This window comes from Balaenoptera borealis (assembly GCF_965194805.1).
Source record: "Balaenoptera borealis genome assembly, chromosome: 10".
Taxonomy (NCBI): Eukaryota; Metazoa; Chordata; class Mammalia; order Artiodactyla; family Balaenopteridae; genus Balaenoptera; species Balaenoptera borealis.
The window spans coordinates 107,376,888-107,401,386 of NC_138874.1; the positions used below are offsets into that span (position 1 = coordinate 107,376,888).

At 50.4% G+C, this 24,499-nt stretch overlaps 1 protein-coding gene and 1 long non-coding RNA gene across 6 annotated transcripts in view; one reads left to right on the forward strand and one right to left on the reverse strand.

Annotated features, from left to right (window-relative positions):
* BAG3 (BAG cochaperone 3) lies at positions 1-22,814 on the forward strand. 5 transcript variants are annotated; one of them, XM_082408667.1, is made up of 6 exons: positions 1-103; positions 227-319; positions 637-1,060; positions 16,030-16,344; positions 17,763-18,167; positions 21,439-22,814. In XM_082408667.1, exons 3-6 carry the CDS (start codon positions 875-877, stop codon positions 22,252-22,254), a joined length of 1,722 nt encoding a protein of 573 aa, XP_082264793.1. In that variant the 5' UTR covers positions 1-103; positions 227-319; positions 637-874; the 3' UTR covers positions 22,255-22,814. The 5 variants fall into 5 exon arrangements, with proteins under 5 accessions (XP_082264793.1, XP_082264795.1, XP_082264794.1 ...); XM_082408669.1 differs by having other exon boundaries at positions 705-1,060; XM_082408668.1 differs by having other exon boundaries at positions 19-92.
* LOC309636276 overlaps positions 22,565-24,499 on the reverse strand; it is a 16,348-nt gene continuing 14,413 nt past the window's right edge. Inside the window, exon 2 of the long non-coding RNA XR_014249367.1 lies at positions 22,565-23,449. This is a non-coding gene — a long non-coding RNA (uncharacterized lncRNA). The remainder of the gene's footprint in view (positions 23,450-24,499) is intronic.

The following is a 24,499-nucleotide window of genomic DNA, read 5'->3' on the forward strand; positions in this document are numbered from 1 at the left end:
ATTTGTACTTCCATTTTCTCCCTGGCTTGGTGATGGTGTCGGATCAACGCTCCAGAGCTCCTTCCGGACGGTCCTTAAGCCTATGGAAAAAAGTGATTAAAACGTAACTGAGGGACGCCAATATCCTGGAGTATCAGTATATGGGGATGCAAAGGGGAGGTGGGAGAGACTCGAGTTTAAATCCAGCGACTTTAAAGGCTAACGATGACTTTGTTTTTATACGAAGGAGCCAGTCCCGGGAACACCCACGCGGCTCGAAGAAGAGGGAACGAGTCTGAAAACCGAAACCGGCCCAGGACACACAGACTACGTCCCCGGGGTTCGTTAGTCCTGCCGGCCGGCGGCCGCGTACTCCGCGGATGCACCGGGCCCACCCCAGGGCCATCTCGGCCGGGGGACCCCCGCCGGGGAAGCTGGGGCTGGGGAGGAGGTGGAGGGGTGGAGGAGGGGCGGGCTGGCCGAGGCCCCGCCCCCGCCCTGCCCACGCCCCCGCCCCGCCCCGCCACGATTATAGCTGATGACTCAGGGCGGAGCTCCACATCCAAGCGGCGCCGCCGCCAACTTATCTGGATGGGACCAGAAGTTTCTAGCTGGCCAGTTGCTACCTCCCTTTATCTCCTCCTTTCCCTTTGGCAGCGAGGAGGCTATTTCCAGACGCTTCCAGCCCTCTACGGCCACGTCACCCCCTCCTTTAATTCATAAAGGTGCCCGGCGCCGGCTTCCCGGACACGTCGGCGGCGCGCACGACTCTATCTCCGGCCGCGGCCAGCGAGCGACTCTGCACCTGGAGGTCCGGCACCCCGCGACCCCGTGACCCGGCACCCCGCGATCCGGCACCCCGGCGGCCGCCCCTCTGGGCCGACCCCGACCCAGCATGAGCGCTGCCACCCACTCGCCCATGGTGCAGATGGCGTCCGGCAGCGGCGCCGGCGACCGCGACCCCCTGCCCCCTGGCTGGGAAATCAAGATCGACCCGCAGACCGGCTGGCCCTTCTTCGTGGACCACAATAGCCGCACCACGACGTGGAACGACCCACGCGTACCCCCCGAGGTCCCCAAGGTGAGCAGGGCCCGCGCCGCAGGCCGCCGGGTCAGCGGCCCCCCCTCGACGGCCAGCAGTCGGGACAGGGCCGTAGGGGGCGGCTGGACTGGGCCGGGCTGCGGGGACGCGAGGCGCCAGGTGCCCGCCGGCCGTAGCCCGCCTGAGCCGGTGCCCCGGAGGTCAGTGAAGGCCCCCTGGGACGCACGGACCCCCAGAAGGATACCAGCTTTCAGGGGGTCGGCCTGCTGCCCCCCCCCCACGAGCCCCCTCCCTTGGCCGGCGTCGGGGCGAGGGGGAGGTCCGGGAGAGGACTGTCCTCCCTGGGCCGCGTTTGGTTTCCGGGGGTCGGGCGGGAAGTGGGACCCGCGCGGTGGCGCCAGGTCCGGTCCACCGGCTCGATTCGAGGGGCCGTGGGCCAGGAGACGAGGGGAGGCCGGCCTGGTCAGCATCGGAGGCCCAGGCCAGGCCCCGCCGCAGCCTCCGCCCGGCTTCCAGGGCCGAGATCCTGGTTTCACCCTGCTGACCGTGCTTTGGCGGACGCCGGGGGACCATTGGCAAGCTGGGGTGGGGGTCTGTTAGGGTCTGTTAGGAATTTTAGCCCCTAAAGCTCCTGAATTTGATTGAAGGTGTCTTGACTTCACCCTCCCATCTCAGGCACAGAGTGACTCAGGAGACTGGGTGTAAATTCATTCCTTTTTTTTTTCCCATTCTGTATTTGAAATTAAAATTGTATTATTGGTTGAAACTGTTTTCACTAAGAATATATTCTAGTATGACTTGTTAAAAACAAGATGCTGTTCTTCCAGGCAGTTTCTAAACTAAAGATGTGGGACTGTCTCCTAGTTGGCTATTGCCTTAGACATTGCCTCACACTGGCAAGAAAGGGACTTTTTTTTTTTAATGGCAATACATTCCCTTCCTTGTTATGTTACTAAAATACCTAGGATTTGTTTCTAATACACAAATAACTGTGTAGTAATACTTTTGTATTAGAAGGATGCCTCATTTACATATATGCAGGGATATATACTACTTAATCCTTAGAAGCATGAAAATTTGAAAATAGAAACTTGGAATGAGTCTGTTAACTTAAAAAATTATAACTAATTGTACTACTCTTGTAATTTTCTATAAATTTGAGCTTTTTCGAAATATAAAGCTTGGCAAAGAGAAATATACTTAAAGAGTAGTGTTACGTTGTCTGGGCAAAATAAAAATAAAAGTCATAAAGAGCTGATAAGTTATTTTGAAGATTTAAAAATTCACAAAATTAAAAATGCTTTATAAATCATTATTTTAGAAGAAAGATCTGTGTTATCCACCTTCATTTTTATGCAGTTTTTTCTTAAAAATATTTATAAGACTCTGGTGCCCAACAGCGAGACATTGTAAATTCAGCAGCTTACATTTATAAGAAATTAATTGTATCTTTATTTTTGAAAATTAGTACCAGAGGCTGTAATTAGCTGGGTTGGGCATAACCATATATACTTTTTTGCTTGTCTGTTCAGCCCATTATTGAGTGAAACTGATGCTCATTTCAAACCAGCACTGTTGCTGCAGCCTGCAAGGATGTAGATCTTTACTGTGGCCAAAAAAACACAAAAAACAAAAAAAAGTATCCTTTTGAGGCTTCCTTCCTATAGAGACAGGGACGGTCAGAATCCGCTGGCATCCTTGGTGGTGAGCGAAGATCAAGTTTGAACATATCCACTGTGAGTGCAGTGTAAGTCCCACCTTGCTGGCACTTTGTTTTCATCATGAAACTCACCCAGCGCGTTGAGATCTTTGTGCACCTGTACAGTGGATGGGTTAGGCTGTGGTTTTATAAACTTTTTCAAGGGGGAAAAAAACAGGTTGAGTTACTATTATTGTTCTCGACAAGTAGAAAATACGAGCTACTAAATCAGAAATCTGATGCTGGAAAAGTTGATTTGAAAATTTAACAGTCAGAATTTTAAAGTTGAAAGGTCCTTAAAGATCTTTTAGCCCAGCCTCTTTATTTTTCTGAGAAAGAAACCCAGAGAGGGGCTTCCCTGGTGGCACAGTGGTTAAGAATCCACCTGCCAATGCAGGGGACACGGGTTTGAGCCCTGGTCCGGGAAGATCCCACATGCCTTGGAGCAGCTAAGCCCGTGTGCCACAACTACTGAACCTGGGCTCTAGAGCCCGTGAGCCACAACTACAGAGCCCACGTAATAAATAAATTTATAAAAAAAACAAAAACACCCCAGAGAGTTCAAGTGTGTTTCCAAAGGCCACTCAGCTAGTACCAAGAGCAAAGAGAGAACTACACTGAAAAGTCCTAATAAGAGGCAGTGTATCTGTTCAGAAGAAGGTAGAAGTGTCTTACATTTTTATGAAACTATGAAGCGTGCAGGCTGGAATACTTGATAATTTTTGTGTCCTCCCAACCATCAAGTATTGGGTGGCTGACTTCTGTTCTGTGACTACTTAGATGGTGATGGCTGGATGTGATCAACTCAAGAAAAGAGCTCTCTTTACCAAATTAATTACTTGAGATTTCTCAGCATGGTACCAAAACATAGGGAGAAAACTAACATTCAGTTCATTAGCTCTGGGCTTCATTGCTTTCAAGACTGTGCTTTGATATACACAGAACATCTATGTGACTAATTCACTTTCACTTATATGAATGACACCTTACTCCAGAGTAAATACAATGGAAAATCCTTCACTGTTACTTTATATTCGAAATTTGGTTTCTTAATGTGGAATGAGAAAAGGGCTCTGGCAGAAAACAAAGGGTGATTTTAGAGGAACTGAGCTAAGAGGACCCTCTGAGCATCCTTACTTTCAAGAGGAGATGCTGTCAATCAATAAAGAGCTATTCACTGAGCATGAAAAACAGAGAAAGCCCTCTTCTGGAGAAGACAGCTTCTGGGTGTTTACAGTTTAACCATGTAGGTACAGAAATGGCTTCCGTGGAAAGAAGAAAAAGATTAGAACTTTGGTTTAGTCTTATCCTCTGTTGTCTTACGATTGATCCTCTCTCATTCCCCTGAGGTGGTTAGAGTGACTCTCCATCCCATTTTTACAGAGGCGGCAACTGAAAGCGAGTGTCTTGCCCTTCATTGCGGAGGCAGGACAGCTAGAGGCAAAGGCTTTGGGCTTAATCCAGCTCCACTCTGAGCAACTGAACCTGCAGTCTTCCCGGATATCGATTTTCTGCACACGTGGGCTTCCCACTAATCTCCTGGCAATTGCATGCCAGTCCAGGCCCCATCTCTGGCAGGGAGCTTGACGTCCACTTTGGAATCAGGGGATGTACAGTTTATGTGCAGCCACTCCTCCAGGCTCTCTTGCTAAATAAACAGAGGCCAGATACTTTGGAGTGTGGCGCTGTGCTGCTCCCTCACAGACCTTCCTGGGACCAGAGCGAGACCCTCCTCCCTGGAGGAGCAGGGCTGTTCTAGCTCTGCCGGTCTTGGAGGTCCCCGGCACGGATTCCCAAGCCTGGCAGTCTCCAGGGAAGCCTTTTAAGAACACAGGTTGCCAGCTGGGTGCCCCCTTGTTGAATCCCAGTTGCTCAGGGTAGGGCCCAGAAATCTGTATGTCAAAAAAGCTTCCCTCTTGGTTCTTGATTCCAGCAGTCTGGCATTTGGGAGCCACCGAAGGACAATGATCCCACTTCTTAGGGGGGCGGGGGAGCTGTGACTTCACGTGCGCCTGCGTAGGCCTTGGCATCCTCAAGGGGCCTGCTCAACATCTAACCTGCAGAGCCATCACGGGGGCCTCCCTTCCTTCGTGGTGAAGCTCGCCCGGTGCGTGGCTTCTGGGAATGAAGATCGGGGTGGCGTGGGGAGGGGTGGAGCCTGGTGGGGTGCCAGTGCCGGGTGTGGGGAGGTGGTCCCGAGACCCTCCTGAACCCCAGGAAGAAGCAAGCCAGAGTCTTTCCCTCTTTTCTTCCGCTGCCGGCAGAATCTCACCACAGTAATCTGACAGATTATCCTCAGGCTCTGTGAGAGACAGGTAGGAACATCCTTTCAGAGGAAATCGGAAATGTTTTGAATGTCGACTGAAGTAGAGCCCCATTTCTTCCCCTTCATGTTCAGCGGAGCTTCCTGAATTTTCTTAAAGATGAGATCACCCTGTTCTTTGCAGATTGACTGCAAGCTCTTGTGCCTCTTAGAATCGGAACACAGTCAGGAAATGAGTGGCCATTCTCTCCTTTGTATTTCCAGCAAGTTGCAGTTACTCTGGAGCAAATTTCTTTATGACTGATGAATAGCGATTTGCTGGGGGTGGATAAAGAACATGGCCAGATGCCTTATGAGTCCAGCTCATCCAGGACCTTCATTTTCCCCTCTAAAGAACAGTCTGTGTTTGGCTTATGCAAGAACTGTGCAAAACTTGTCCCCTGTTTTGTGGAGTATATTTACCCTTTACAAGGGTAGAGTCAGTGCTTGGGAACCGTGGCAGCGTTTGACGTTAGCCAGGGCCGGGAAGGCTTGGTTGTTTGTTGCTGTTGGGCTGCCTGTGAGTCAGAAGGCTTCATACCACCCATGAGGCTTGATTAGCGCTGTCCTCGTTTCTGGAATGACACACAGTTGCCTTATATAAACCACTCTGCATGTCTGTTACTTCCTATTGACATTTTAAAATGATCTGGTATTTTTCATAAAAATTAAGAAACCATGCGTAATCCAAACCTACTCTTTTCTCCTTCATAGTTTTGCTGTTTTCATGTTGCTCTTAACATATTTAAGACACCTTCTATAGAAAAACTGGGAGCAGAAGACAAAGGCCTTGCTTATTAGGAGCCTCCGAGGACCCTCTGGTGCTGATGGACACCGAGGAAACCTCTCTCATACCTGACTGAGGAATTCTCCAGCCCCTCCCGGCTCCCCATTGCTCGTGAATCAAGTCTACACACCCTTTTGTGCCTCAGCCCTCAGATTCACAGCTGGACTTTTGAAGCTAGGCTCCAAATCCCCTCCTTTTGCAGATGTGGAAGCTGATCTCTAGCCCTTGTTTGGCGTTGTGCAGCTGCGTGAGATATCTGGTGTTCTTAAAGTCTTCACATATTTCTATGACAATTTCTTTGGGGGCCTTGGCAGCTTTTCAGCAAGCCAGGCAGCTTGTAAAAGCTTAAGCAGAGAGAATTTCTTTAGGAAGGGATGAACTATTTTTTTGTCTGTCGACATATTTATAGATATGTGCCAGACGCAGGTGGGTGCTTTTCCAAACCTTCTCTCTTTAAATCCTCAGAGCAGCTCACTAAGGTGGAAGCTATCAGGCTCACCTTATGCATGAGGAAACAGACTTGGAGAAAGAGGATGTGCCTGGCCTCTCAGCTATGACGAGACAGAAAGACTGTTGTGGCCAGAGGTTTACCCAACGCCCCCCCCGCCCCAGGTGACAGACAGGCTTGCCGCTAGTGGACCTGGCTGCTTCTTTATAGTCAGTCCTTTATGCTCCAAGCTCGCCAGGCACAGTTCTGCTGATAAACAGCCTTGAGTCCATCTCTTACAGCCGATCAGAAATGTTGGCTCGTTTCCTGAGCCTGGGTCTGAACCTAGAAGATGGGCCCCAGTCTTCACTCATTCATCTCTTCTGACATTTTTGAGCACCTGCTCTCTCCAAGTCATGGTGTTAAAGGCCACACAGAGGACAGTTCTGCCTCCTTCGGTGCCATTTTCCACAAAGCATTTATTCCGTCTCTCCGGTGAAGTAGGCTGCCCCTGCTCTGGACTCCACATTACTTCAATTTGAATCTTTCTTCCAAAAGGCAGCACCTTTCTGCTTTGCCTTGGGGTCACGTCCCTGTGGGATGGGAGTCCCAGAGACACAGTCTGCGTCTCTTTCCCCTTTCTGCCTCTCAGAGCCCGGCAGGGTCTACAGGCTCAGTGTGTGAAGGATTCTGCGTGGGGAAGAGTAAAACATGGGCCTGGGCTCCGGAGTGGACACGCGGGTTGAAGAAAAGCATCCCTTACTGAAGTGCGTGTCGCGGGAAGCCTTCTGTTGGTTCCCAAGCAGTGTTGTCTTCTGCTCCCAAATGTCTCCCAGGAGCCGCTTCCTTTTTATTGAATTTCTGAATGGCCTTTTCCCCACAGGGGACTTTGGTATTGATTCCCTAAATTCATCCTTACGGGTCTGGAGAAGCTCTTTTTTGTCCCCGCCAGTGACACAGCATCTTGGAGCAGGTCTGCCAGGGAGGCCGGTTGCTGGCAACAGCCAGACGCCGCTAAGCCACAGCGGCAGAGAGCAGCCCCGGCGCCACGGAAGGAGTCTCTCTCCAGTTCTTTTGTCCATGAGGCTGGCAGTAAGATCAGACGCTGCAGAGCGAAGCCTCTTATTCACTGTCAGTTCTGAAACGCCCAGGATTGTAGATTGCCTGCTGCCTACATTAGGAGCCTGTAAACCGCACCTCCCGAGAGCTCCCCGCGCAGAGCTGTGTCCCTAGTGACTGAGGCGAGACTTTCCCCTGAAAATGCCTTAGCATCCTTTTGAAGAACAAACGTTTCCTATTTTGAAGTAACTTTCTCAGTTTCTCGAAAATTTAATTTAATTTAATTTAAAGTAGAATTGTTGTTCTTTTCAGTTATTTTAAAAATTCTTCTTGGACAAAGAAAGAAAGAATGAATGAATAGTTTAGAAATGGAAACGGCAGGAAGAAAGGAGAGGACATGTGTGTGGCAGAGAAGGCAGCCACATCGCTTTTGAATCTTCCAGATTGTCCCATGGAGCCTGAGTGCCAGAGCAGGACCGGCTCTCCTGCTGGGCTAGACCTGGGTTCTCTCCCTGCAGAGGCCCCATGCTGGGCTTGTGTGGAGTCCTGGGGCTGTGGTGACTCAGAGGTGAGCCCCGCTCCCGCTGCCCTGCCCCAGCCAGGCAGTGACTCAGCACCAAGCCCTGGCTCCCTGACCCCGACCACACTCGAACGGAATGTTCCAGGTCTGCGCCTCAACCCAGCTCCACCGGGCGAGATGAAATGCTTTCCCTCCTGCTGCGTTTTACCCCAAGAAGATGAAGGGTTTGGAGACATTAGCCAATCATTATCACACGGTGTACAGGGGTGGCAGGAGTAGTGAAAGGGTTAACATATCCCCGGCCTTGGCGTCTGACAGACCTGGGTTCTGGTGATCTCAGGTAAATCACTCACCTTCCCCGAGCCTCAGTCTCTCCTTCTGAGAAATGGGCATACACCAGTACCTGTCCAGCAGGGTCGTGAGGATCGGGAAAGTGATGAGCCAGGGCCTGACCTGAGGCATGTGTGCGGTCCGTGGCGACAGTCCCAGTCTTCGCCAAGAAGTCGGAGGGGATTCACAGGCGCTTGGCTTCCCCACAGAGTGGACAGTGCTGGCTGGACGTGGGTCTGTTGGTTCCCGGATGGGTATGAAGTCTCGTTTCTCAACGCAAGGCCTCTTCTTATCGCCCCTGGACCACTTTAGCTGACTCTCCTTCCACCAGTGTCCGGACACCCTCAGCACCCTTCCCGGGGGGTTCCTGTGTCCCTCGTGGGGGTGGTAGGTGCTGGGCAGTAACTCAGCGTGAGGGCAGATGAAGGCTGTTGGCCTTCTGGAGCCTCAGCCAGACCTGCAGCCCACAGCCTCATCAGCCTGTGGACTCACCCCAGATCCCCTGCCCAAGATGGGCCAGGGGAATTGTGTATCCTGTGTTCTGCAGGGGGCGCTGTGTTTACCCTGAATCCCGACTGCTTGAGGTGGGGCTCTCCCTCCAAGTCTCTGCACAGGCCCGAGGACCGTGCCAGCAGGAACCAAGTGCCCAGTGGTGTTGGGGGGAAACGGAGCCACGTTAAACGAGGGGCTGGCCGTCTGCACAGGTGTGCTGGACCCTGCCCTAAGGCGGGGAAATGTCACCGTGGGTGGAAGGAGAGAGGCAGGGGGTTTCTAATTGCCACCACCCTTTTGGGGGAGGGTGGTTGCTGGGGAAGGAATGCTTTGACAGGCTGCTTAGGGTGGGGGAGGAGTCCCTCCAGCAATCCCCCCAAGACTGCCACCATCTGTCAGAGTCTCCCCCTTGCCGGAGCTGTGGTTGATGAATTGGAGATTTTTTTCTTTTGCGAAACTGTGTTTTGTACAAAATACATGTCCAGTGAAGCCCAGCACCCTGATACCAACAGATGCTCTGCATGGTTGACATCTCACAGATGGAGGAGCCCAGTGACTGAACAGTGTTCTACCTGAGTCTGAGAAAGAACCTTGAGAAACCCATGGAAATGTGTCCATGGGGATGAAGAGTTCTCTTTATCTAAACTCAGACAAGATTTCGCTTCCTAATATGGAAATTTCAGGTACTTCTCCATCTGTGATTTGTGGCTTTAGATTGATCCCTACCCTTTTTTTTTTTTTTTTTTTTCCTGAAGAGGAAGTAGGTAGTTTTTAATTTCCCTGAAGCCATTGAGTTCAGGAGCTGAACTCCAGTGACCGGGATTCTCTTCCTGGTTCTGCAGTCACTTCCCATGTGACCTTGGGCCACATCTGCTCCATGGTATCCTTGAGGAGGGATCCAGGGGGCCCATGGGGGACTCTGAGCCCCGAACGCTCTCCCCAGCAGGGGACATACCCAGCTGTGGCCTGGAGACTGCTTATATGCCCTGGGGGGACGCACTGAGAATATTAGGGGGACACCAGCAGATGTTCTACTCCCAGACGGCTCCTCCTGCCCCAGCCTGGCTTGGCTCTTTCCCCTGGGTCGCAGGGGCATGTGTGCAGGAACCACAGTCACTGCAGGTTGCGTGTTGATTCTCAGGTGAATTTGTCTGCAAGGCAGACCCCTTCAGCGCCTGGGGCCTGTTGAAGGGAGAGGGGAGTTTAGGGCTCAGGCCCCTAGAGTTGTTTTTAGCTGTGTTTGCTTCCAGGTTGTGAAACTTTAGATACATTTCTTAGCAGAGAAAGTGCCATCCCTGCTAATTAGTGCTCTTAAGACTCTCAGATAAAGGGGCTTCAGACTCTAACAGGCTCATTACCAACTTGGTGAGATCACTGAGGAATTAAACCCAAATTCACAACTCTGTAAACAATAGGCCCAAGCAACTATTGCTTGGGAAAAGCTGGATCCGTCAATAACTATTTGTGGAATGGAGGAACATAGTTGTATAGGGCATGGCCCAGCTCAGAGTTTACAAAGACTTTCTCGTGCCTTATTTCACTTCAATCTTGCAAAAAGCCCTGGAAGGCATGGGGATTTCTATAGCTGGGGGAACTGAGTCCTATTAGCAAGGAGTCCTGTCTGAGGGCACACACCTGGCGAGCAGCAGGGAGGGATTGGAGTCCCGAATGGCAACTTGAAAACAGGGGCTCATCTCTCTCATTTTAAGCACATCTTAAAAATGTGCTTTTCCCTAGTAGAAGCACATAGGGACGCCCATCTCAGTAATCCCAGGATCAACTATACATACTTTTTTTGTTGTTGTAATTTTTATTGGGGTATAGTTGATTTACAATGTTGTGTTAATTTCAGGTGTACAGCAACGTGAATCTGTTATACATACACATATATCCACTCTTTTTTAGATTCTTTTCCCATATAGGCTATTACAGAGTATTGAGTAGAGTTCCCTGTGCTATACAGTAGGTCCTTATTAGCTATCTATTTTATATATAGTAATGTGTGTGTGTCAATCCCAATCTCCCAATTTATCCCTCCCCCACCCCTGACCTCCTGGTAACCATGTTTATTTTCTACATCTGTAACTCTTTGTAGACAAGTATACATACTTTAATAACAGGGCATATCAGTTAAAACCTCCAAGCACCTGGGACTAGATTGCTTACAGCACAGACTCTTGTCTCACTAGGAGTGCTGTAAACAGACTTTGGTGGATGTGGACTTTACTTACTATGCAGAATTTGCCCAAAGTCCATTACGTGCCCCAGACAGGGCTGGGGGCAGTGGAAGAGACCCTTTACCACATTCCAGTGGGAACTTTGAGTTTGGCTGTGGGGATGTAGATATCTCTCTATATATCACATAGGCAATAATACCTTATTTCATGTCTGTGGGCTGTAATACCAAATGGAAAGTTCTGGTAGAGTGTTGAAGCTCAGGTCTCTATGTGCGCTTTAGAAGGAAGTTTTTCTTTTGTTTTGCTTCCTGCCTGAAAGAGGCAAGCCAAGGCACTTTATTTTGATCCACGTCCTCGCTAAATGGGGAGTCCCAGGATTCTTATTTCCCGCCATCTTTTTTTCTTTGGTTTAGGAGTTCTGAAGTGTCTTTAGTAAAAGTCACTGCCTGGCAGGCGTGAGACTCTTCTGGCCTAAACACCCAGTTGGTGGAATCTGTGTCCTACTTAGGGCTCCAGGCTGGCGAGGCGGAGGTGCTGCACGGCAGCCCTCAGAGTTGCCTTTGTCGCTGTTCCCCTTCATTCAGACTGTGGTTTGTAGGTGTTGAGCCCCCGTTTGAAAGAGCCCTGTACCGTGGAGCTGGCGTCGGGGCTCACAGGGGCGCCGTTTTCAGGGTTTATGGTTCCGCCCCGCTTTCAAGGTGCAAGGTCAGCGGCTTCCTCCTCTTCGCTTGGTTCATGAAACTTTGGAGCACCTTGAATTCCAGAGAGTTCTAATGTGATTTAACTGGGTACAGTCAAGAGTGGTCATTTTTCGATTTCCGCCACGTCAGCGCTTCCTTGTTTTTGAGCTTTAGGTGTTTAGAGCTAGAAGAGATCTTGGAATCAGAGGTCACGGAGAACGTCAGGGCTGCAAGGAACCTCCTTTAGGTCAGTGCTCCCAGTGCCATGGGGGCTGGACTTGCCCACACACCTTCTGAGTCAGACTTTGTTGGGGTTTGAGCGTTGCGTCTGCACTTTTTTGCATTCCTTGGGCGCTCCGGACGCCCCCTAGAGTCTGAGAACCACTGCTTTACAGAACCTCTGGGCCTCCCCTTCGTTTCACAGCTGGGGAAACTAAGGCCCAGGGAGGGGATGTGAGCTGCTTGCGTAGCGCACATATTCCAGGGCAGAGCCAGCTTTAGGACCAAGCGCAGCCTCTTTCCAAGTCTCCTAGCTGTCCCCTGAGCACCCACATTGTTACTAAAACTCAGTAGTGACCGTTTAGTTGTGCTGTTAAGCAAACAAGACCTGTGTGAGCCACGGGCTCATCCAAGCTCCGAACCTGGCCCCAGGCTTGTCTAGTAATAATATCTTGCACTCGATAGGGCAGACTTTGGCTCACCTGAGTTAGTTTTCCCTGCTTTTTTTCCCCCGGCCTTCTCATGGAGTTGTCTGGCACCCGCAGAGGATTTTAATGCAATGCAAAAAGGAGAAGCGTGAACCGGTTCATTTTATAAATTAATGCAGTGAGATAAGCAGTGGAAGGCAGGCTCTTATTTCCTAATTGGATTTCATACGTACGTATTCCTGATGGCTCTGCCCACAGATAAGGATAATGAGCTGAGCTGATTGGAAAACACTTCCTGTAACGCCATCACTGCTCCTTAGGGAGCTAAGGCAGGTGGTGACGAGGAGGCAGGGCTGGCCGTCATCTGCTTGGTGACGGTGATGGCACCCCGTCCCTATCACGGGGTCACACAGAAGTGTAACCGCCAGGAGACGGAGTCCCCAGTCCCCAGTGAAGTCAGGGTGGGGCAGGTAGTGCCTTTCTTCTATAAAAGATGCTGGTTGGTATAAACAATAGGCTTGGGCTTGAACTCAAGAACACTTCTTATGAGACTGAGGAGACATGTTCTAGTCATATTCTAGGAGAATTATAAATATTAAACATTTAAAAAGCTTTTTTCTTGGGCTTCCCTGGCGGTCCAGCGGTTAAGACTCCGCCCTTCCAATGCAGGGGGCGCGGGTTTGATCCTACATGCTGCGCGGCGTGGCCAAAAAAAAAAACCAAACTTTTTCCTTTGAAAAAAATTACGTCTTTTTTTTTTTTTTTTTTTTACTAGACTGTGATGAAAACACCACAGAAGATAGGGAGGGCAATTTAACTCTTTTGGGCAGTGGTTTTTGGTTAGTAAAACTGAAGCATTTGCTGTTGACAGGGCTCTGATGAGAGGAGAGTAGAAAGAGAGGTGGTGTCAGCATCTGGTGCAGACCTTGTTATGGGTGGGCGTTTCATTTTCAGTTTAAATTATTCACGTAGAAGTGTTAGTTTTCTATTCTGTAGAAGAGAGGTGGTCTTTTTAACTTACCTAAAGCAGTGTTTTCTAAACAAAGCCCCCACCAGAGTGGCAAGGGAGCTCGCCTTCTTTCAGAGGCCATCAGGAGAGATGTGTGGGTTTTTATCAAATGGCATAAATGGGTCGTTAATTCACACGGAACCAGGAGTGCAGACCTCAGGACTGTAGGAAAGCAGCCTCCAGGCCTCCCGTAGCCACCCTGCCTTCCAGCTTGGGCCCCTGACACCCCCAGCCCTGCCTGCGGTGACCGCACGCTCCCTCCACTGACCCAGGCGTGGCACTACTCCCAAGACCAGGTCAGGTATCGGCTCTGCTGTCGCAGCCCCTGGGGCAGGCGGAACTGCTCTCCCGCCCGCCTTCCCTTCTTCCTTCCTTTTTCTTCCCTTTTCTCTTTCAGTTGAGGCACAAAATATACTCAGGGAGATGCATAAAAAGCACAACTCGTGGCAGGCCCGCTCCAGTACCTTCTGGATCCGGGGGCTTCCCCCAGGAGCGGGCAAACCTCAGCCAGGCCTCTGTACGGTTTCCAGGCTCCGGGAGGGTCTGAGGTGGAGACCCAGCCGGCAGCCGGCTGTGGGGCGATGCTGGGGGTGGCAGCCCTCACCTGTTCGGTCTGGACAGTGTGGGTGGAATGTGCCAGGGGAGGGGCAGTGTGGGGGTCCCAGGGAAGTGTATGGTGTGAGAGACTTCGACACGGATGTACACCCGTTTACCACCACCCAGAGAAAGACGGAGAACGTTTCCATCCCCTCCGAAGGTTCCTTCCCAGACGACTCCGTTTTCTCCAGGTGCAGTCACCATTCTACTCCAGTCACCACCAGTTAACTTCGTCCTTCAGCTTTGATTCCTCTGACACTTTGGGGTCTGAGGAGCATAATCATGGGCCTGTTTAGGGGGGGAATTCACATGCCTTTTGGCCTTCCCAGCATCCCTCTTTTTTTTTTTTTTTTTTTTGGGCGTGCCTCTTGATGTGCTCTCGTAAAACCTCACGACAGTCCTATGAAGTGGGTGTTGCTAGCTCATTTTCTAGAAAAGGGGATTAAGGCTCACCGAAGTTAAGAGAATTACCCCAGATGAAAGAACTGTTACTAACAGAGCTAAGAATGAACTTGCATCCTCTCTAGGAAAGCCCCCTCCTACTAGGAAAGCCCAGGCGGTCCCCCATCCGCAGGGCCTCCTGTGCTTTCCAGGTAGTTTTGCTTCCTGTTTGTTTCATGCAGCCCCCAGGTGGCAGGGATCGTGCCTCGCTGGTTTGGTAATCCCATGGTACCAAGCAACTCGGGAGGAGGACGTTCACCAGGGGCCAGTCAGCGGATGAGGGCTGCTGACTGCTCAGCTCTGCTTTTGTGCGTGGCCAGGAGGAAGCCCGCAGAGATGATGCCCCGGCCCTTGTCCAGGCCCCTGCTCCAGGCTGGAAGGAAGGTGCCCAGTGCGTGGAGAAAATGCCCAGATGGCTTGTTGTGAGTCAGCACCGAGCAGCACGGCGTTTCTTCCCTCCCTCTTGCTGCCTCCCTTTTGGTGTCCCTCTCATGGCAGGAATTTGGTTCTGAATGTGAGGCGTGGACCTGCTCTTGGGTGACCTGAGTTAAGCAGGCTAAAATAATGCCGCTGCCCTGAGCACGTGGGTATTCTAATCTGAGAGTGCCTGTCTGCTGGCGTCCCCAAGGACATGGCAACACCCTGGCCTCTCCTTCGTGCTGGAGGCCCTCTGGGGCGGAGCTCGGCAGGAGGGAAGCAAGTTCATGGGTCTGAAAGGGCTAAGTTCCAGGGTCAGCCCTCCGCTTTCCCTACTTGTGACCAGTTTTGCCCCACTGGGAATTACACCCTGAAGCTCCTAGACCCTCAGCTTTTGGCGTTCGTTTGCAGTTCAGAGGGATGCCTCGTGAGGAAGGATCACGCTCCTTCTTAATAGTTCACCCACTCGGGTGTGTGTACGTGGCACAAATCCTCAGCCCCCTCCTCCGTAAGAGGACCCTCTAGTGCTCAGGACATCATTAGGACCGGAAGCCGTGGGGGTCCCTGGTTTCAGTTGCCCAGCCTCTGCTTGGTGACAAGTGACATTGCCCGGTGAGTGACGGGCCAGCCTTGTTGTCTGAAACAAGATCTTTCTCTGTGGTACCTCTGGAACTTGGCCTTCTCAAGGGTCCCAAAATAGCCAGGCCGCTGAAGGGAGAACTTCGTGAGAGGACACAAGAGAGACCCAGCCGCTCCTCGCCAAGCAAGCTTTGTTGGCATCACAAGACCAGCACAATTAATCCCCGGGTTTTGTTCTCATCCTGTGCTGCTTCTGCATTCCTTGTGTATCTCCCTTTCTCGCAGCTTGTTCTGAAAATATTCCTGAGGAGGCAGCCTCCCCGCTGCCGCCCCTTCTCGGCAGATTTCCAACCTGTGGCCTGCGTTGGTCTGTATCGCTAGGAGACGTGAGGACCTTTTAGAAAGCAGAGAAGCTGGCTGTAGCTTAGGGAGTTGGAATTGAATGCTCCTCGCACCTTCTGATCTGGGTCTGAAGATTTGGGAGGCGGTCAGTGACTCTTCTATATGCGCTGCTGCCCGTGTCACCCAGAAAAGAAACCCGTCTTACCAGTTTGGGAAACTGGGACTTCTCTTGTGCTCAACAGATACCTTGGCTCCCCTGCTTCCTCTGGATGCTTCTGATTCTTAAACTGCTGTACGTGCAGCGGCTTCAGTAGGGGAGGGGGCGTCTGGAAGAAGTGGGGGGTCAGGGGAGGCGCCCACGCTTTCTGTGCTCAGCTGCCCTGGCTGGCACGGTGGGACCCAGGGTCCCTCTGTAAGATGGGAGTGCTCGGCGCCGTGCTTGTCCCTCTTCAGGGCTGTCTCCTTCCCAGTTTCTAACAGGTCTGTGTTTCTCTTTATTTTAGGAAACCGCAGCCTCTGCAAACGGGCCTTCGAGGGAGGGCTCCAGGCCGCTGCCCATCAGGGAAGGCCACGCCGTGTACCCCCGGCTCCGGCCAGGCTACATTCCCATCCCCGTCCTCCACGACGGTGCCCAGAGCCGGCAGCCACATCCTGTCTTCGCCTACCCCCAGCCTGGGACGCAGCGCTTCCAAACCGAGGTAGCCCCGGCGGCCCCGCAGAGGCCCCAGTCACCTCTGCGGGGAGTGGCGGAAGCCGCCCAGCCAGATAAACAGTGTGGGCAGGCGGCCGCCCAGCCCCCAGCCGCCCATGGACCCGAGGTAAGGAGAGGCTTGGCTCGCGGGCCTGTGGGGTGCGACCCGGGGCTGCCGGGTTTTGTGCTTCCTAGGCTGCCCCAGACCCTGATGCGGTGCCCAGGGCAACGCCTGGTGAGATGCGGGGCATCTGGGCCTGGCCTGCAGCGTCAGAGGTCACCCAGCAAAGATCGCTTGCAAGACAGCCCTGCGTCCCCCCAGCGTCTCACAGGTTGGTTTTTCAGGTGGGCAGGGATCATGGTGTATTTTGGTAGTTAAGGAATTGGGGCTCAGAAGGGTAAACAGCTTGGTCCAAAGTCATAAAGTTGGAAGTGGCATCGCTGGGACTGGAAGCCTGGCCTTCTGGCTCCTCATGCGATGATGCCCCGTACACCCACCGAGCTTTCTGTATCAGAAATACAGAGATTCTATGTGTTGTTTCATTCAGTTCAGTGTTTACAGGTAAGTATTAACTGCTTGGAGCTATACTGACGTGAAAATGAGACCGCATACCTGCCCTTACAGTGTCCACAGTTTAAAAGGAAATGTAAAATTAGGAGTCAGGAAGGCAGCTGCTTTTCAGGTTTTAAGCCTGAAGCCGACACTTCTTGCACTAATGTCTAAAGAATAGTTCTTAATCCAGTTCTTAGCTGAGATGTGAAGGCCAGTGGACCCCAGTAGGAATCCTGAGCCGTAAGCCCTCTTGGTTTTCCTGTCTGCACACCATCCCATCGTGTCCCCTGCACTGCTCTTGAGCACAAATGCTTGCTCCGGGGGTGAAAAATCATAGTTAACGTGGGACACCAGGAGGCCCTTTTCCCTTTCTTGGAGAAGCGGTACCTGAATTTGTAATGTTTTTGTTGTAAAAATCAAAAGTGACACATCAGTCAGAGAAACCTTAACAAATTTAAGCTAGCAGGGCCCTTAGAAGCCAGCTGGGGAAACACCCTTCTGATTTTCTAGAATAGAAAGTAGGTGGTTGGGAAGGGAAAGGGGCCTGGCCTGCCTCGGTCCACACAGGGGACACAGTTGCCAGTGCCCAGCTGAGTTCTCTGTGGATAAGCAGGAAAAGAGTTACGGAAAGAGGAAATGAAGTGACAAAAATAAATAAAATGTAGCGAGCGCTTCCTGTGTGTGGCACTGGGGCTGGGACACACGCACAGATTATTTTACCGAATCGTCAAGTCAGCCCAGTGAGGGAGGAGTTACTCTTTTCTATATTTTAAACGCGGCGCCTAAAGCTATTGAGCTGTTAAGAATTTGAGCCCAGGCCTCTTAACTCCTGAGCTCCCAGTCTTAACACTACATTTTGAAAATGGAAAGGCTTACAGACGGGAGGTCATATTAAACCTGCTGCCCAGAGCAGGCGCATAACGGGGACAGAGTCGGAGGGCCAGACAGAGGGTGATTCACGGGGCTGTGCACCTACCCTTTGTGTCTTGCAGCGATCCCAGTCTCCGGCTGCCTCGGACTGCTCGTCCTCGTCCTCCTCGGCCAGCCTGCCCTCCTCCTCTGGCAGGAGCAGCCTGGGCAGTCACCAGCTGCCCCGGGGCTACATCTCCATCCCTGTGATACATGAGCAGAATGTCACCCGGCCGGCAGCCCAGCCCTCCTTCCACCAAGCCCAGAAGACCCACTACCCAGCTCAGCAGGGCGAATACCAGACCCACCAGCCTGTGTACCACAAGATCCAGGGAGATGACTGGGAGCCCCGGACCATGTGGGCAGCATCCCCGTTCCGGTCACCCGTCCGGGGTGCGTCCAGCCGGGAGGGCTCTCCAGCCAGAAGCAGCACGCCGGTGCACTCCCCGCCGTCCCTCCGCGTGCAAACCGTGGTCGACAGGCCTCAGGTATGGGAGTCGGTGTCGGCAGACTAGCTGGGGCAGCATCTCTCCAGGGCCTGAGGAGCTCTGTGCAGGTGCCCTGGGTCCCCCGCTCCCCGCCGCCCCACCAGCCTTTCCTGGTTTACGCACATAACTGGGGGAGAGCGAGATCCTGAAAACGGCTGGTCATCAGCAGAAATGCAGGCGAGGGCTGTGAACCTCCAGTGCTTTCTACAGCTTTTGCTCATTTTCCATTGCAGCTGCCTCAGGGGCAGAGCTCCAGCCGCCACCGTGGGAAACAGCGGGCAGAACACAGCGTCACACACGTGGGGCCCAGGAGTCTCAGTGCCCACCATGCCCTTGCAGTGCCCTGCAGCCCCGCCACGCCCCCCCCCCAGCCTCGTCTCCTGCCTCACTCACACCCCCTCCTGCACTCTGCAGGCCCTTCACTCTGTTGTCTCCTCTTTTGTGCCTTTGCTTGTACTGAACCCACTTCCTGACATGCCTTCACAATCCAAGCTGTCCCCATCCTCCAAGGGACAAGCCAGTCTTGCCACTTGCATGAAGCCTCCTCGTCTTTCCCACGGTGCCTAGTATGAGTCCCTTACAGTTCAGCATCTGATCATTCTGTGCATTTATTTCAAAAGTGTTCATCTGCTCTCTTCAGCTCTGCTCTGACCTTGACCACAGGGAGCATGTCTTACTCCTTTCTCCTCCTTTGCGGTAGAGGACCATGTTCCCTGGCCGATGCCCGGCTGGCTGGGCGGATGGGAAACCTTCCTTCCTGCCTGGTGAAAGTTACAGGCAGGGCCCGCTTATCCTTCAGTAGAGACGTGCAGGCACTGGTTCCTGGGGGAGGAAGTCTTCTAGTTTTAGCCGAAGAACACTTGGCAGCCGGGGCCCCTCAGCTGCTGAGTGAATTCTCGGCCACGGTTTTTATTTTTTATTGTTTTTTAAATATTTATTTATTTTTTCAACATTATAGAAGTGCCTTTACATTTATTTCTGTATGTATGTATGTATGTATGTATGTATGGCTGGCTGTGTTGGGTCTTCATTGCTGCGCGCGGGCTTTCTCTAGTTGCGGCGAGCGGGAGCTCCTCTTCCTTGCGGTGCGCGGGCTTCTCACTGCGATGGCTTCTCTTGTTGTGGAGCACGGGCTCTAGGCGCACGGGCTTCAGTAGCTATGGTGCGTGGGCTCAGTAGTTGTGGCTCACGGGCTCTAGATCGCAGGCTCGGTAGTTGTGGCGCACGGGCTTCGTTTCTCCGTGGCATGTGGGATCTTCCCGGACCAGGGCTCGAACCCACGTCCTCTGCATTGGCAGGCGGTTTCTTAACCACTGTGCCACCAGGGAAGTCCCTTGGTCACAGTTTTTAAAAGGAAAGTGCCCTGTAAACAAATGCAGGGCATCTTCTTACTACAGATGGTGACCCTGTTCAGGGCCCTCAAACAGAACACCTCCTTTTATTGTTTTTTTATTTGTTTGTTTGTTTGCTTTTTTATTATTTGGAAATTTGCTTTTTTTTTTATTTGGAAATGATTTCAACCTTACAGAAGAGAAGTCCAGTATATATGAAGGTCATGAAAGCAAAGGTTCACCCATATTCACTGTTAACATTTTGCTACATTTCCTTTGTCATTTTTTCCTCTCTCCATATATTATCTATATTTTTTGTTTGAGGTTTAATTGTAAATATCATGCCCTGTACCCCTAAATATGTCAGCAGATATTTTCCTAAGAGAGCAACCTTCTCATTCATACCCACAGTAGAATTATCAGATGCAGGAAGTTTAACGTCCTTAAAACATTGTTGTCTCATACACAGTCCATTTTCAGATCTCCTTTATAGCAATTTCCTCCTGTTTCAGGATCTAATCTAGGATCATGAGCACTGCATGCAGATGTTGTTTTCCTTTAGTCTCCTTTAATCCGGAACAGTTTCTCAGTCTTTCTCTGCTTTCATGACCTTGACATTTTTGAAGAGTACAAGCCATAGGGCACCCCCTCTTAAGTGTTTCCAAAGTCACTGACTCAGCCATTGTTTTAAAACCCAAGAAGAGGCGTGTGGCTGGTTCATGAGTGCTAAGGGCCAAAGTTAGGCATTTCTGGTTGGCGGAAGAGATTTGATGGAAAAGGAGGCTACTGGTGTTCAAACAGCCAAGTGTCCATCAGATCCTTACTCAGACTCAGTAATCCTTTCAAATGGGAAAGAAGTGCCCATTTGCAAAGCTGGAGATGTTTTCTCTCGTATCTATCCCATATTATCAATATTTTCTATAATTGGTGAAACAATATGTAATCCTATTTCCACTTAATCTTATTTGTTTATAGTGGCCTCCCTTTTATAGCTTGTTTAGAAATCCCTTTTTAGAGGCTTGCAGAGATTTGACCTAACTGAACATTATAGTGGGATTTAGTGTCTTTAATATGGAGTACTTTAGAAATAATGTAGTCCAACTCCTATTTCCCAGTTGATAAAATCAGTGTATGAGATTTTTAAGGGGGTTTTAGATGTTCACTTAAATGCTAGGTGAACCAAGATATTTCTGTTTCAAGCATAGTTAATTTTCTTAAATATCGCTATAGCTTATAGTCATATTAAAGAGTATCTCAGCCTCTGTAGCCAGTGTAGTCAGTGCAGAGATTCTGCACTGCTGAATGTTAGCTCTGGCACAAATGTGTCCAAGCAGAATTCTCACTGCGTTACCCATTTTCAGCATCTTGCTTATTCTCAAAAGTTACATCAGTCTGGGCAGAAACCACAAGGCTGTCATAGGTTTAAAAAAAAAAAAAGAAGACGATTATAACTTTTCTGAAACAGGAGATGGAAAGGCCACACCCTGAGCAGAGACTGTCACACAGGGTAATGAAGGGGGGCAAGTGGCAATTATTACTCCATGGCTCCATCACCTGAAAGTCTGAGTCACCCAGGACTTTGCTTTGAGGTAAAGTAACTCAGCCGTCAGCATGAGTTTTTGGTATTTTCATTTTAGAAAATTATATTGGTTTTCTTTTCATTGCCGTAAGAATACCATCTCCAGAAAAATTCAGTGAGAGATGACAGACCAAGAGACCAAGGTTAACGAATGAAAGCATAACAATGGTTTGGTCACATACATGATGAATATCATATTTTAATTTTGTAACAGGTTTGGCTGACTTTGAAAATCCCTCTTATACTATTAAACTTTAAAAAAGTCATTTCTGTTTTCTTCTAGTCAGTACTAGCTACAAACGACTGCCTGTGACTCTCAGCCAGTTATTAAAACTATCTCTGTGTCCTTGCCTCTTCTCAGCAACCCATGACCCATCGAGAACCTTCGCCTATTCCCCAACCTGAAAACAAGCCAGAAAGCAAGCCAGGCCCAGCTGGACCAGATCTCCCTCCTGGACACATCCCGATTCAAGTGATCCGCAAAGAGGTGGATTCTCAACCTGTTTCGCAGAAACCCCCGCCTCCCTCTGAGAAAGTGGAAGTAAAGGTTCCCTCTACTCCCGTGCCTTGTCCTCCCAGCCCCGCCCCTTCTGCCATCCCCTTTGCCCCCAAGAACGTGGCTGCAGAAGAGAGAGCAGCCCCCAGCCCTGTCCCTGCAGAAGCCACAACCCCAAAACCAGGAGAAGCTGAGGTACCCCCAAAACATCCAGGTGTGCTGAAAATAGAAACCATCTTGGAGAAGGTGCAAGGGCTGGAGCAGGCTGTGGACAACTTTGAAGGCAAGAAGACGGACAAAAAGTACCTGATGATAGAAGAGTATTTGACCAAAGAGCTACTGGCCCTGGATTCGGTAGACCCAGAAGGACGAGCTGATGTCCGCCAGACCAGGAGAGATGGCGTCAGGAAGGTTCAGACCATCCTGGAAAAACTTGAACAGAAAGCAATAGATGTCCCAGGTCAAGTCCAGGTTTATGAACTCCAGCCCAGCTCCCTTGAAACCGATCAGCCACTTCAGGAAATCATGGAGATGGGTGCCATGACAGCAGACAAGAGCAAGAAAAGTGCTGGAAATGGAGAAGATCCCAATACTGAAACCCAGCAGCCAGAAGCCAAAGAAGCAGCAACTCCAAACCCCAGCAGCACGACAGACACAGCTGCTAACCCAGCAGCACCATAGTCTCCACTAAATAAAAAATCAGCCCCGGAGACTGGGAACTGATTGTGTGCTTTAGAGAATTTTAAGTTGCATGCATTTCAGGGACTTAAAATCAGTTGGTTTTTACTATTCATAGCCGCTTGGTACACAGTAACTTGGGTGGAGGCAAAACACACTAATAAAAGGGCTGAAAGGAGAATGATGCTTTTCTTCTGTATTCGTATTCTGTACAAATAAAGAAGTTGCTTGTTAACAGAAGTTTAACCCCATAGCTTGTTGTTTTGGAGCCCTCTCTGTATGGGTCCCACATGTTAGTCATGGATGTGAACTATCTTTCTACAGCTCTGGACTGAAGGAGTTTTTGTGGGGGTAGATGGGGAGTCAATTTCTCATCAGTAAATATGAAACCCATTTTTCAGACGTGTTGCCATTTTAATGGGATGATTTTTGTCATCTCATAGCTAAAATACTTAACTTTAGATAGAATAAAATGTGTAAGGAGCCGTAGGAATATCTGTATGTTGGATGACTTTAATGCTACATTTTAAAAAAGGAAAATAAAGTAATAATGTAACTCAAAATGTCTTCTGTGCTTTCTAAATTTTGAAGAGTGGCAGCATCAAGATGGTCTTTCACTGGCTTCAGGAAAAATAAACAGACACATTTACAAGCCTGCTCTGGGATTTGTAACATCTCTACTGGCCCGACCCATGAGAAAATGAGTCTTGGTCATTTTTCATTCTCAGGTTGCAGCTGCAACCTGGGAAGACTCAGAGCTGTGAACCCAGGTGATGGGAACCTCTTCAGATTGCTCCAGCGGAGGTGCATCTCTGCCCACCTGGCCCCGGGCCATCCTCAGCCCTCACTAAAGGGCTGAGTGGGTTCAAAAGTGCACAGTCCCCAGTATTGTCTGAGGCTGGCCCAAGCGTTCCCTGAAGTCCAGGTCACTGGGGGTTGGGCACGTGTTCTATGAGAGTCTTGGGGTCATCTTTATCTGACATTCCTCTGCGTCACCAAGCCAGTCCGAGACCAGGTTTATCTTCCCAGATTGGGTTCCTCGAAGTCACTGGGGTTAGGGATCAGATGCACTGCGAAGCCACTGGGGGGGACGAAGATTGTTCTGGGCTAAGGTTTTTTAAGAGCTTGGGAAGGACCACCGCCCCAGAATGTGGAGATGTGCAAGATTTTGTTTTCTTAAGTCCTTTGCCAAATAAACCTGAAATTGAGAAGGAAGAGAAAGATGGGTCTGAGATCTTGGAACTCCAAGGGAGCCCTCTGGCTTAGGAGCCCCTGAGCTGAATTCCTCATGACTGTATCGAGTTTAATATTGGTGCCTGATGATGCTGCACAAAAATACACGCCGGTGTGCTTGCCACTCTCAGCTTCATGAGAAAGGCTGAAGTCACTCCGATGGGAATCCGCCAACATCTTTACAGGGTGAACTCATGTGAGGAGTAAAAGCTGACTGCTAACAACACCACCGATTCTAGAAACGCAGATTTGTAAATAGGAAAAAAGCTTACTGGACTATTTCTTAGATGAATCAAAGATAATGTGACCATCTTTTTGGTGACTTGGGCCTCTACTCTCAACGGATCTCAACGTTAAGGCTTCTTAAGTGGTTACTGAATTAGGTTGATGTTTTATCACTGAAGATCATCAACAGGTAGCCCTTTAACGTAGTTAGAATGTTTTCAATCATCCAAATTAGATGGTACGTGGATATCAGGCAGGAGTTACCCGACCTGTGTTGGTGGTTCCTGGGCCTTGCATGGCGGCAACCGGCTGGGCATAGGGCTGGCTGCAAGGCTCTTGTTAACGTGCCTGTTTGCCCCTGTAGGAGTCAGGGGACATATATCCACTGAGTGTCTCCTAGTGTCAGGGGAGTTTGGCTTATTTAATCATCCCAGTGCTCTTTAAGAGAACATTATAGTTTAGAACACAGGCTTGATTCAGAACTCCTGGGTTCAAATCACAGCTTCACGGAAAAGCTCTGCGACGGTGGGCAAGTTACATAGCCTTTTCTTTCCTGGTTTCCTCAGTTGTAAAATGGGGCCGGGGGAGCGGTAATGGTTAAATGAAATCAGACATGGGAAGCAGTGAAAGGAGTGCCTGCTGGCACATTAGCTGTAATTAACGTCCTCATGTAATGGGCGAAGAAAGTGACTTGCGCTGGCAGAGCCAGGAGCAGGGGCAGGATTGAATCCAGGCCCAGGAGACACTGAAGTTCATGCTGGTCTCACCATCTTCTTTAGCACCAAGAAGG